This window comes from Eubalaena glacialis, chromosome 2, assembly GCF_028564815.1.
Source record: "Eubalaena glacialis isolate mEubGla1 chromosome 2, mEubGla1.1.hap2.+ XY, whole genome shotgun sequence".
NCBI classification, from domain to species: domain Eukaryota; kingdom Metazoa; phylum Chordata; class Mammalia; order Artiodactyla; family Balaenidae; genus Eubalaena; species Eubalaena glacialis.
This window is the reverse complement of record NC_083717.1, coordinates 78,331,367-78,345,544: the sequence shown is the minus strand read 5'-3', so window position 1 is coordinate 78,345,544 and position 14,178 is coordinate 78,331,367. Positions and strand designations below refer to the sequence as shown.

General features: G+C 35.7%; 1 protein-coding gene across 4 annotated transcripts in view; it reads left to right on the top strand.

Annotated features, from left to right (window-relative positions):
- The window catches only part of TCF12 (transcription factor 12), a 371,138-nt gene that overhangs the window by 290,772 nt on the left and 66,188 nt on the right, over positions 1-14,178 (top strand). For 3 of the 4 annotated variants that reach the window (XM_061180287.1, XM_061180286.1, XM_061180288.1), the window contains one exon: positions 722-774. The exons of the other annotated variant lie outside the window; for it this stretch is intronic. In XM_061180287.1, coding sequence (XP_061036270.1) covers positions 722-774 — 53 coding nt within the window. The remainder of the gene's footprint in view (positions 1-721; positions 775-14,178) is intronic. 4 annotated transcript variants of the gene reach the window in all.

Sequence of the window (14,178 nt, the reverse complement as noted above, 5' to 3'; positions counted from 1 at the left end):
TATAAACATCCAAGGATAAAATTGTACAATAATTAGTGCTGAAGTTGCAGTTTTAACCACACATTGTTAAAGTAAATGTTCTTATAGAATACTTATAGGATGATATCGTACATGACAATGCCTGTATCTAATAGTTTATGTAGCATATCTCAGATATTATTATAACCTTAATTTTTCAGTTATTAAATTTTATTTCAAATTTTTAACATAATAACTTGTAGGATTAGCATTAGCTTTTAGTCTATTTAATATGCTTTTAAACCTAATTCTCAATGTGATATGAACACTAAATTTGCGTCTCTCTTAAGGAGTCATATTATTAAACTGACCTGTTGTACCAAATGCCCCTCTGCAAATGAGCTGAGATAAATGATGTAAAGTGCCTAATATGGAACCTTGCACATAATAGGTGCTTAAGAAATATTATTCCCTTTTCTCACCCATGCTTATTGGTTTGTTATTTTCTTTCTTGTTTTACTTTGCTGTCATCTTCCAAAACTTACAGGATATGTATTTCAGAATATATCACTTCATTAGGAGTACCTGTTTTGCACTGGAACCAGTTAGAAAGAATGAGACCCCTATCCCTGTATTCCCTTACTTACTTCTAAATACTGGAAAACAAGAAAGGTACTAGGAGGAAAAATTCTTTCCTGCTCATTTGAAGTCTGAAACTTTTCTAATATAAATGCTGATGAAATATACTGTTTCCCACGTGCAGATCCTTTGCAAGCAAAGAAAGTCAGAAAGGTGCCTCCTGGCTTGCCTTCTTCTGTAAGTACCCATTTTTTTGACTTTGTGGTAAACAAACTGATTTCAGGTATTCAGTATCTGCTGGCTGTAAGGATACATTTGGTCGGTGTCAGTAGGCACACTTCACATAGTAACTGTTCTCTGCTTAACGGAATCACTGATTGAGTTAAATCCAAATTCAGTGTTAGGTTTTTAAGATTTCTCTTCAGTGATTTGTAGCTTACTCATACGCTTTTACTCCATGTCCCTGTCATTTGAATTCCCCTCTTGGGAAGAGGACTAGGCTGGTAGCTGTCAAAGAAGATCTCCTGTACAGGTCTTTTGATGTTTAATTAGTCATTATGTTGCTGAACAGGAGGACAGACAGAGATTAATAGCTGAGAATCTTAGAAATTTACATTTGTAATAATCCCAATGGAGCTAAAGACATTAAGATTCGGAGGACATGTTTGGCTCAGCTTGCCTCAGTAGGACTGAGGTTATTAATATGCATAAATCACCAAGTCAGATGTTCATTGTGAAGCCCTTGTGGATTTTAAAGCCTTCATTAAGCCTTTCCTAACTTCAGCCTAGCATCAGGAAAGCTTTCAAGCAGCTAGTTTGTTGATCCCTCTTTGCTCAAAAATGTATCCTTTGAGAATAAAGAGCTTTCATGAAGGAGGTTGGAAAGGTTTGGTGAACAACCGTTAATGGCCATGATAATCAAATGCTGTAGGGGTGTTTGTGCTATTAAATATACTTTATTCTGTTAAAGAGTAAAAGTATTTGTAAATGAACCTATATCATAAACCCACCTACAATTTAAAAATCCCTGGTGTGAGGAGGGAAGATTTTTTTTCCTCTCCCTTTTCTTAGAACAAATGGGGAGTGGGGCTTTTGGATTGAGGCCCCATGCCTTGTAGGGTACATCTCTTTGTTGTGTAAATGGATGTTGGCCTTTTATTTGTCAGTACTTAACACATGGGCGCAGGTGCTGCTGGATGAGTCACAGCTCATCGAAGTATACACTGAATGGAATATCTGGCTTGGCAAGTAGTAATCTAGAAGGAGCAGCATGGGTCTGAGCTTTTTATTTTTTATTAAGGCTGAAGTAGAGATACCATCTTTTTGGTTGTTTGCCTTCCTTCTTTCCTATGTTCTTCCCCCTCCTTCTCTTCCATGTGATACATGAAAACTCAAATCTGAAATCCTCTTTGAAACTCACTTCCAGATGGATCTGAGTTTTATGCAGCCTAGGACATCTGTGCTCTGGAGCTTACCTGGAAGGTTGGATTGCAGCTGCAGGCATTCTTAAAAGCTTTTGCTTGCATAAGCACTTGGACCCACTAGAGGCTGAATAGCTGCTTGATAAACAAAATGAACACAATGCCTCAAATCATTATTCCCAAAGACAGGATTTTTTTTTCAGCGACAGCTAAAAATAGTTGGGCAATTTACATTTTAACAGTTGTGTGCTGTGCAGGGGTAGGTGGTTCAACAGCATAACATGATTTCTGCTAGATTAACGGAAGTCATATTTAAAACTGACAGGACAGCTAAAACATGTAACTGTGCGATTTTTTTGGTAATTTGTTACTATAATTCTATGAGAGTAATAGAAGTTAAATTACATATTAATATTTAGTAGAACTACACAGGTTTTAAAAAATACCAGATTAGTAAATGAAAAATTCATCTCATTTCTTTGCCTGACATTAATTTTAAGAAACAGTATATTTTTGTTGTTTCATAGTTCTTTCATTTTTAAAACAAAAGGGCAAAATGGACAGAACAACCTGGAAAGAGAATAAACACTGGAGGTCACCAGTGTTCCTTGCAATCCTAATCAAAACAGCATTCACTACCTGGAGGTAATTCTCTGTATTGTCTCAGGTGTTAAGGATGAGCCACGGAGAGGGGGAAAGCCAATGAATTCTGATGAAACTTTGATTTCTTTGAGAACCATTAGGAAATTTCACAAGTCAATCCTACTTACGTATTGTATTACTAACTTCTTTACTTGGGATTTATTAGATATTTGTATAGAAAATATTAGAAATTATTATTTTCAATTCTGTACCTAACATCAGCATCAAACATGATCATACTGCTTTGAAACCATGCTGAAAATAGTATTTAAACATATTGAATGTTATTAAGGATATATAAATGATAAATGCATTTTAATTAAAAGTATATTTTAGATTAAATGCTATGTTGAAATCTCAGGTTTTTAAAAGAGAATTTTTTTAAACTTTAAAAACTGGTACTTTGATAAATGATACCAAAATAATAAACTGAGAACACTTATGGTTACACTACTTACCTTTTCAGTGTCTAAAACAAATGGAATTTAAAGTAATGGTTTTCAATTTGGATGCTTTTACTGAAATATGTGTAATTCATAGGCCTTTAACAATGTGAATTGTTTTTTAAAAATGGGTATAAAAATGAAAATGGACTATGTATATTTTATTTCATGATCATTTGAATATCCTACTTCCCAAACTAGAAACTTGACCGTAACATCTCAGATTTCACAGTTTGCTGCTTGTGCAGTCAACCTTTAGTCATCTGTAAAATACATGTTACCTTTACTAAAGAAAGAGTGAAAGAGCTAGGTTGGTATCATACTGCTCACACCACTACAGAAAACAACAGGCAGTGTTACTTAACATGCAAAGCCTTGATAATCTACATAATTTGACCATAGACCATTGGTTAGAGGCCTTTTCTTTTTGTAATCCATGATATGTATTTAGGTATCATACTTACAAACCTCAGCTCCTCTGTTCCTCACTGCAGAACAACTGAATGGTAAATCCTGTCTGGATGAAGGTCCGATAATGGTGTATTGACATTCTTAAAGCAGTATGGTCACTAAGGTTAAGAAAATGGTCTGTTCAAATCTGCTGGCTTAGTTATTGATTGATTGTATGACCCTGGACTTGTCAGTTAGCCTTAGGAAGTTTGAACTGGGAAATCTAAAGTTCCTTTCAGGTCTAAAATGTTACATTCTTAGGGTTTTAAAATTAATATGCTCAGTACATAACCAAAAGGTGTAATGGGCATAGTTTTCTTCGTACTGATGAAAAAATGGTGTTCTTAAGCACATTAAATTTTCCACTTGTTTCTCTAGACAGGTTGAAATATTGAACAAAGTGAACTTCTGTAGCAGCAACAGTAGAGCGATGCCTGGACATTGAATTCGAACATACAAGCACACCATCATTGCCTGCAGGGAACTAGTGCGAGAAACAAGCATTTAGTGAATTAATTACATGTATTTCAGTGAGGCAAGTAAAGGTGTGTACCAAGTACTCTGGAAACATAGAGTAGGTAGAACTAACTCTGCCTTGGGGAGTACTAATGGCCTCAGGAGTTGACATTTGAACTCTGTCTGGGAAGATTAGTAGCAGTCAATACAGGTAAAAGGCATAGACATGTAAAAAAATAAACACACTCTCAGGCCACATCTAGAAGTACAGCATTTTTGAGTTCTATACCAAATATAACCTTTATGCTTTTCCTATAGCAGACCCGCTCTCCCACTCCAGAGGAAGATTGAGGGACACATAAGACCAGCTCAGATATGAAAAGAGATAAATTGTCATAGCAGTCTACCCTGGATAAAAGCCTAAAGTCTCCTGGCCTGTAGATAATAGGAGGCATTTGTAGTTGTTAAGATTATCTGGGAGTCTTTCTGAAGGTATGGGTGTGCTTTGACTTGGCAGGATGTTTTCTTTCCTTTTTAGAGTTCCTGAACCTCCCCTCTCCTTCTCTAACCACCAACTCTAGTCTTTGTTCTTTGTATATATACAAGCTGTTTTTCATCTGTATCAAATTTTTACTGAGATAAAACATTTAAGGAAATTTTGAAACACTGGGTAGGGATTGGGAGCAACTGTGGTTTTTTCCTAGTTATCTGTGGGAAAAAATGAAACATTTGCATTTTATTTGTTAGCATCCTTTACAGCCTCAACTTCACTGTGTTAGAGTAACACATATACATGTGTGAGCATCTGTGCTAACCATTATCTGTATCATCTTAATCTTTAATCTTCACCACACCAATCTATAAGATAACTAATATCCTCTTCTTACAGATGAGGAAATTGAGACTCAGAAATATTAAGTAACTTGCCCAAGATTACACGTATAGCCAAAGATTACAACCTAATTTAATATCAAAGACCATTTTCTTTTTCTTTTGAATGTTAAAACATGTTGTGTATCTTGGTGTACTCATAAGGTATCTTGGTTAGTATATTAAATTTAAAACAGTTTATTCTGTCAGTTATGTTTTTCTTGATCAAATTTATTAATTGCTTTGCTGTTGAAAGACCTACCACCATCTTGAAAGAATGACGTAGAAAAGCACAGACTTCCTAGTCAAGCAGATGGGTTTTATCTGGCCTCAGCTGCTTTTTGTTTCGTAACCTTAGAGAAATTGCTTTTAAGTTCTCTGAACACCAAGTTTCTGTTTGTAAAAGGAGATAGTAATGCTTATCTCAAATGTTAGTATGAGGGTATTATGTGCCTAACATGTGCCTAGTATATAATAGACACTCAGTAAATGTTCTTTCTTTATTTTTTTCTAGTTCCTACCACTACAGCCTGCAATTTAAAGGAATTTTAGCGTTTCATGTTTACCGTTTTTTTTTCTTGGCTGTGCCTCACGGCTTATGGGATTTTAGTTCCCCAACCAGGGATCGAACCCGGGCCCTCGGCAGTGAGAGCGTGGAGTCCTAACCACTGGACCACCAGGGAATTCCCATACCATATTTTGTTGAAAAGCAAGGAAAAGTTTGAAAACATAAGGAAAGATAAATATTATGGTAAAAAAAAGTATTTACTTGCATATGTAATGTATGTGCCTGGCACATAGTGAGTAGTAAATTGTAGCTGCTATTGTTGTTAAGAAAGCATTCATTTTTAGAAAAGGAACCTATAGAAGGAGGAAAAAATTGATTGAATTAATTCCTGCCTAGAATTCATACTAATTATTTTTGTCTTCTGAACTATCAGGAGTCTATGCTTTTTTTTCCCTTTATTTTATCATTGGTTGAACATCTTTATGGTCCTCTAAAGCATTTCTCAGATGGAGGGAAGTTTCTTTGTTCTTTATTCTTTGTTTCTTAACTTGATGTTATATAGTATTTCCAAACATAGATCTTTTTTTAAAAATGCCTGCAGAAAATGCAGAATCCTGAAGAAAGCAGCAAGACACTTTCAAGATTTTTATCACCAGAAAGTAAACACCTAGACAAATTTCAGAATGCCTTTATATCCAAGTTGTGATCTTGTTCAGTAGCATTTGAAAACATCTTTTGAACATCTTCATGCTCTGCATCAAAATGGCATGTCTTATTCATTTTTTTTTTAATTAATTAATTTATTTTTGGCTACGTTGGGTCTTTTGTTGCTGCGCGTAGGCATTCTCTAGTTGCGGCCAGCGGGGCTACTCTTTGTTGCGGTGCCCGGGCTTATTGCGGTGGCTTCTCTTGTTGCGGAGCACGGGCTCTAGGCGCGCAGGCTTCAGTAGTTGTGGCACACGAACTCAGAAGTTGTGGCTCGTGGGCTCTAGAGCGCAGGCTCAGTAGTTGTGGCGCACGGGTTTAGTTGCTCCGCGGCATGTGGGATCTTCCCGGACCAGGGCTCGAACCCGTGTCCCCTGCATTGGCAGGCGGATTCTTAACCACTGCGCCACCAGGGAAGTCCGGCATGTCTTATTCATTTTGAACATAACTGGTTTATAGTCCCACACATAGGCTGATGACACAATCTATTTGTTTCTTAGTCAAATATCATGCTAGTCTTTGTCCTCTGTCTTTAAGTGTGTATATATTATCCCACAAAAGCTGTAACAGTTTATCAGATAATTGCTTTAATTTTTTTGAGAGTTTGAGAGTTAAACTCTCAAAGTATATTTTACCTCCCTAGCCATCATGAAAAAATTTTTTTTCTGATTCTTCCCTCACAAGGAACTTTATTGTTTCTGAGATAAATCAAAGCAGCTTAGACACCACCTTTTCTTGCTTTGCTGCGGACAGGTACAGAGTTCTGTAGCCTTTGAATTGGTAATTGACTATAGTTTAGGAAATGACCTTCCTTTCTGCCAGACTTCTGTGGGATTTTATTTTGTTGGGAATGGCTTTTTTTAATTAATGTGGATTTTTTGTCATTTTTAGTATTAAATTTTCTATTTTAGGGACACCCCTTGAGATAATTGGAGATATTCTGAGGTGTTTCTAAATCACAAAGACCACTAAACATGTACCGTGATCTAGCATTTTCATGTACATACTAAATATAATTAGTAAGAATATTAAATAGAAAAGTCAGAATATTAAATTTTGAGGGTGGCTAAAGTAAGGATTTTTTTTTTAAATAGGAAAGGGAGGACAGATACAACTTTCTGGGGCTGATATAAATGAATAACTTGGAAAAGTACCAGTTGAAAGATTAGTGGTTATCTGAACCAGTAAGAAAAAGGTCAAGGGGTAGAACTATAGAGATATTGTTACCTCCAGTTTATCCACAAAAATAGTGCGATAAGCTACAAGTGTATCTGTGGGAGTGTTCTGTGGAAGTCATTAGGAAGCTAGGGTAACAGTGTATTTGTAGATAATTATCCGAGACCCTTAACTAGCAAGAATCCTAGTTGATTCTAGAATAAACAGTATTTACATGCAGCACCAGCTTCAGCTAAACTTCATAAAGTCAACACTCCAGTTCCTGAACATGAGTGGGAATAGGTATTTGCTTAGCTCCTTTAGCAGACAAGCCCATAGGGTGCACAACAACTAAGTACTTAAGAGTTTCTTATTTCGAAATGTTAGATAAGCTGTCTCTGTTTGAAGGCTACCTCGATATAAAATTTCCAAACTGACTGATTCTTTCTCTGACCTTACAGGTCATTCTAGCAAAAAAATCTTAGTACCTAAAGGGAATGGTTCTATAATCCATTCCAAACTCATATTCAGTTTGGTCATTGAATGAAAGATTTTCTTCATACATTAATAAGAAGAAATAGCCACTGTTTATGCTGACAGTAACTACTGTTCAGAACAGTGTCAGACTTGTATCAGTGTAGATAATGGGCTTTTAATCCATAGTTCTAAGATGTTCGTTTTTTGTAACAAGCCAGTCCATCTTTGATCTGATTTCAAGTCAAAAAAAAAAAAAAAAAAGGAAAAGTTACCAGTGAGCAAGTCCTCTGTATCTGTTTGTACTGATGTGATGGTACAACCACAGTGATATTTGTTATTTTCTGACCTTTCTATTTCTTTTTAAAGAAGAAAGAACATGGCTGAATTTCAGAACCAGCTTTTACGATTTATTGAACTCCTCAGCTGCTATATTTTAGATCTTTGAGACTTTACAAACCAGATGTAGGATAAGCCCCAATGTGTGTGTGTGTGTGTGTGTGTGTGTGTGTAATTTGTATGGTTTTTAAAGGATATGTGGTTGAATTCTATAAATGCTTTCAGACGTTAAGCCCACTGTTTTGTCATTCAACATCAGTAGAACCATGAAGTTTTTTTGTTTCGTTTTTTATCTAATACAATTTCTTCAAGTATAAGAAAGAAGGAATAAATTAAGAAACTCCAAAGTTTATCACTGGGGATGTTTGGGGCTCTGGATTTCATTCTAGGTTAGGGAAGGCATTTATATCCTAAGTAATTTACTGACATGAAATTTGCCATCACTGATATTCCCTTTGTTTAACCAGTGATGATTTTAGTTTGAAAAGTCATTTAGTGTACTTGTATGATAACTAATTTCAAAGAGTGTAATGTATGCTATATAGATAAGTTCATACTTAGACTTCTAAGCAGTTTAAAAACACTACTAGTTCCAGGATAGTTCCTTATTTCTCCCGTGTTTGTATTCATTGAATAGATTTTAAACAAATTTTTTTTTTTGATTGCGCCGGGTCTTATTTGTGGCAGGCGGGCTCCTTAGTTGTGGCTTGCAGGCTCCTTAGTGTGGCATACAAACTCTTAGTTGCAGCATGCATGTGGGATCTAGGTCCCCGACCAGGGATCGAACCCCGGCCCCCTGCATTGGGATTGCACAGTCCTAACCACTGCGCCACTAGGGAAGTCCCGATTTTAAACAAATTTTAAAGTGTTAGCCCTTCAAAGTTTTTGTCTTTTTTATTATCTGCATTTAATTTAAGACATAACCCAATATATCTATAATATGACAACATTTTATTAATTTTCAAAAGTAATTTGGTTCTAGAAATTGTTTCTGGAAAATTTGCTAGAATCTGCTATCTCTTTCTTACAGCCTATATTTCTACTCTTCCTCAGTGTGCTAGACCAGGAGTCAGCAAACTTTTTTTGTAAAGGGTTCTGTTGTCAATATGTTCAGCTTTGTGGGTCAGACAGTCTCTGTCACAACTATTCAGCTCTGATACTGGAGTGTGAAAGCAGCCACAGATGATACATAAATGAATGGGCATGACTGTGTCCCAGTAAAACTTTATTTGTAAAATCAGGTGGTAAACCAGGTTTGGCCCACAACTATAATTTGCCAACCCCTGCATTAGACTTAAAGACCATAAGTCTGTGTCTAGAGTAGATATATTCTTACCTTCTTCATAAATATACTTCCCGTGAAAAACAGACCCAAAGAGAAACAAAATAAAACCCTGTTTTTTGTTTGTTTGTTTTTTAGATCCATTACGTGATATTCATTAGTCCCTTCATCATTTCCTTAAGGCCCTAGGCACATTGATAGAAACTTTCCAGGACAGTTATTTGCCTTAAAATGTACCTGACTAGGATGGTGGAAGAACCTCAATATATAAAGTGGATGCTACGAAGTCATAATTTTTCTAGGATTTAAATGTCATATTAGGTAATAATATGCAGAAGTTAATGACATCAAAAGTAAGTCCATGTAGAGATATATTAGAAAATGTTTATTTGAAACAATTGGGTTTAAAGTATTTAAATAATTTAACCTTGATATAAACAGTTCTATTATAATTTTTTCCTTGAACTTATATATACATGTGCCCAATCACCATCTTTTATCCTGGTCCAACTTCCTCATAGAACCCAAAGCTAAAAAGGTAGTTCCTAGCAGCTTGAGAATCAGTTCCAACCCATGTATGATTGTGAGACAGATTCTATTGAAACACGTGACATGTCTCTCTAAACCTAAAAGCTTCATTCAAAACTTAAGAGAATCTTCACTCAGATGACTAGAAAACTCACAATCTCTATAAATTTAAGTGAATATTTATGGTTCTTATTTAGTTTTTTTTTTTAGTTTTATGATGGCTAGTGTTAATAAGAAATCAATACTTCATAAAGAAGTAATAAAACTTCTCAAGTTTTCCAACTTGAGCTTGATAATTTTTTAAACCATAAAACTTGACATAATTGAAATTAAGTTATCAATATCTTTTTCAACATCACCGAAGATACTTATAAATTTCAAAAAACAGTAATTTGAATGAGAATTAGAAATTTATTGCTACTAGAGTGGACTCCGTTTAGTAAATTTCCACTGAGAGAAATATGAATTCATTCTGATAAAGTTAGTAAATATAAAGTACTTATTGTGAATTAAGAATTCTTCTAGGCTTTAGATATTTAAGTAATAATAAACCATGGACCTTGTACCCTGTCTTCAAGATGCTTATAGTCAAAAGGTAACTTTGACCTTCGGAAATAAGTTAACTTTAAAATTTTTTTCATTTGAGTGAATATCGCCCTCTGGGCACATAGTGGAGCATCCAGGAAATGCTTTTTGAATTAAATTAAGAGGATAAAAATAAATACTGTGTAGCTATTATTTTATGTTATCTGTAATGGGGAACATCATCTTTTAATGACTTCCTGCTCCAAGCTGTACTTTTCAACTTTCTCCTACTCTGGCTGTTCCAAATCATCAAAAATATGTTAACTTGCTTTTTTTGTATAAGACACTGAACTATTTGTCCTATTTTTTTCCTCAATTGTGCAGTTAACTCCTAATTATACACAATAATAGGAATAAATTTGCCCCCCAAATGGTAAATTACCAGTAATTCAGCCGTAACTCTACAGTGTGCTGGGATTGATGTGGTTAACAATGTAGTGTCATGATCCTCATGTGACAGATGAGTATGGAAAACCATAATACAGGAAACCTTTTTCTAAAGGAAAAAAAGTTATGGTTTCATTGACATAAAAGTAAAACAGTGGTTATCGTCCCATACTAAATTTCTCATACTAAAATTGTCTTCAAGAATTTGATCATTTCTTACCACCTGCTGCTATCTTCATTATCCAAGCCACTTTTATCTCTTTCCTGAATTAAAGCAGCATCTTCCCAACTGACCTCCCAATTTTCCTTAAATCATTTTTTTAATACAGGACAATCCCTTTAAATTTTAAGTCAGATGATATCATTCTGCTCAAAATCCTCCAACAGCATCCCTTATCTCTGTAAAACCAAAGTCCTTAAAATGGCTTTCAAGACCCTTCTTACCTGTTTTCTGCTACCTCCCAGACTTCATCTTCCATTAATTTATCCCTCTAGCCTTCTGCCCTCTCTACTGCTCCTTAAAGATATCAAGCACCATCCTGCCTCAGGGCCTTTGCATTTACTCTTCTCTCTGCCAGAGCACACCTCCCTTAGTACCCATATAGCTAGTTTCCTTGTATACTTTCCTCTTTGATCACATATCACTTTATCACTGGGGAATCTTTCCTGACCATCCTATATAAAATGGCAACATGCCCCATATTCCCCTCTCTCCTTTCCTGCTATAATTTTCTTTGAAACACTTACTACCATCTGATGTACTATAATTTATTCTTTATCTGTCTTACCCAGGAGAATTTTGATAAAACAGGGATTTTACTTATGTTGTTTACTGCTTTATCAGCAGCTCCTAGGTGTATAATAGATGCTCAGTGAATAGTTATTGAATAAATGAACAAACTCAAATGATTAGCAATACAGCCATAGTTGTTCTTTCTTCCTGGATCATACTCATTTGACTCAGAGAAGGTATAAACAACATACTGAATAATCTGAAATTAACATATCCTTCAAGGAGAACTGCAAGTATATTTTAACTATCTGTACTGTAAGATGTTTAACATGGTTAAACTTTGTAAAAGCTTTTCAGGGAGAAAAAAAAAGCTCCAGTTTTTCATAGAAAAGTGGAAGTGTTTTCTGTGGCAAAGATCACTGGAATTCTTCCCATTTACATAGGCATAGTCTTACTCTCAGTTAGATACATCACAACTAGGAAGACCTGAATTTGGTTTTCCATGTGTGGACTTAGCATTAATAATTGTGATCCGGTATTCATATGATCTTTATTCCAATTTTAACAATAGTAACACAGTTTGAATCTTTTTAATATATCAGTCATTTCAGTCTGAAATAACCAGTGTTAGAGCAACCCAGTGTTCCTCAAGATCACACAGCTGGGGCTTCCCTGGTGACACAGTGGTTAAGAATCCACCTGCCAGTGCAGGGGACACGGGTTCGAGCCCTGGTCTGGGAAGATCCCACATGGCACAGAGCAGCTAAGCCTGTGCACCACAACTACTGAGCCCGTATGCCACAACTACTGAAGCCCGTGTGCCTAGAGCCCGTGCTCCACAACAAGAGAAGCCACTGCAATGAGAAGCCCACGCACCACAACCAAGAGTAGACCCCGCTCGCCACAACTAGAGAAAGCCTGCGTGCAGCAGCGAAGACCCAACACAGCCAAAAATAAATAAGTAAATAAATAAATTTTTTTAAAAAAGATCATACAGCTGTAAAGGTACTGTGGTACTGCTACATGCTTTTCACCCTTTATTCTTCTATTATACCCTGTAAACTATCCAACCTACGTATTCATTACAGGCACCTTTGTTTATAATCCACGTTAACAGTCTCTTTTATGATGTACTAAATTCTCCAGCCAAAAGGCACAAAGAAGCAAATCACAGGCCCAACTTCTTTATTACCGAACAGTGCAGGAGGCACAGCCTACTTAGTTAAGATGGGCTCTTTTAAGTTAAGGATTGTCTCCTTAACTCTTGTTGCCTGCTAAAATTATAACAAAGCCATCTCTGTAGAGGCTTACATGTTTATTTGAAGAATATGGCCAAAAATCTTTATTTTCCCGGTGGTGCTGTATTAAACATAAAATGTCTGACCTGTAGATCAAACTGTACATTATTAAGAATCCAAAATTATTATCGAGCTAATTAGATGACAGAATTAGGTAAGGGTTGTTACCTATTGGTAAGATGTCAACCCTTTTCATTTTTTTTTACCATTTTATCCTAGACACTACAGAGCTATTTAAAAAGATGTTAGTTTTAAATGAAAATATTACTAGAAATACATAACTAAACCCCTTGTAAAGATAATTCACTTGCCAGCGTATAAATGTTACTAGAATACAAGCATTTGGACTCTTAGCTTAGAATTGAGAAGTTGTAATTATGTTTTGATTCCCTATCTGATCAACCTTTCATTTCATGTGAGGCTCTGGGCTTTTAACTGTGCCACTTGCAGATATGATTATAAAAATACAATTTAAGGTTGGTGTGTGGACATTAGGTATCATCTATGCCAGTGAGTCATAACCTGGGTCTTCAAAATTAGTAATACAAAATGTAAATATTTCAGAAAACCTAACAAATTGTGTAATTTACAGAAATAAATTATCCGTGCTATCAGATTTCTTTCACTAGAATTATTTCAACTCAGCATGGCAATGCTTCATTTTCCTTTTAATCAGAAGTTCTGAATGGGAGTTGCATGGCTTTTTTTTAACAGGGAAAAATATTCATTATAACTCAAAAAAAGTTTGGGAGACAAAAATCTTTCAAAATAGGAATTCAATGTTTTGGGGTGGAGTAGGTAATAAAAGGTTTTACTGTTGGTGAAATGGCTAGGAAATGTTTGGCCTAGTTTAATTCCTGAGTTTTCCAGAAATGGAAACTCAGACTCAGGGAAATTCAGTGACCTCGCCTAAGCTCTCATGCCTCCTAAGAGGCAGAGCTAAAACCTGAATCCCTGTCTCCTGACTCCTAGTCTAGTGCTCTTTTTCATCATATGGTATGACGCCACAGTGTCTGGAACCTGAGCAGCTTATCTCATGTTACAGAGTACTAATGAGTGGTAGGGAGAATTATTCTGCCCTACTATAAGTATTTGTGATAGAGATACATAGAACAAGTAGCTTAACACATTTTCTTCTTTCAGAGTTTTGTGACTGTGTTTCGCAATCTGTCTGGTAAGGAACACTTGTTGGGGTGGCATATTACCTTTACCGGTGAAGCATACTAAGTAAGCATTACTGAAACTTTTGTTTTGCTTTGAACTGACACTATCTCCCATCTCCTCCCCTGTTTATTATACCCTCCTCATATATGTTTTCAAACTGAAGTATTACTTGGCTTTTGTTGAGAGTTGGTCACCAGAATT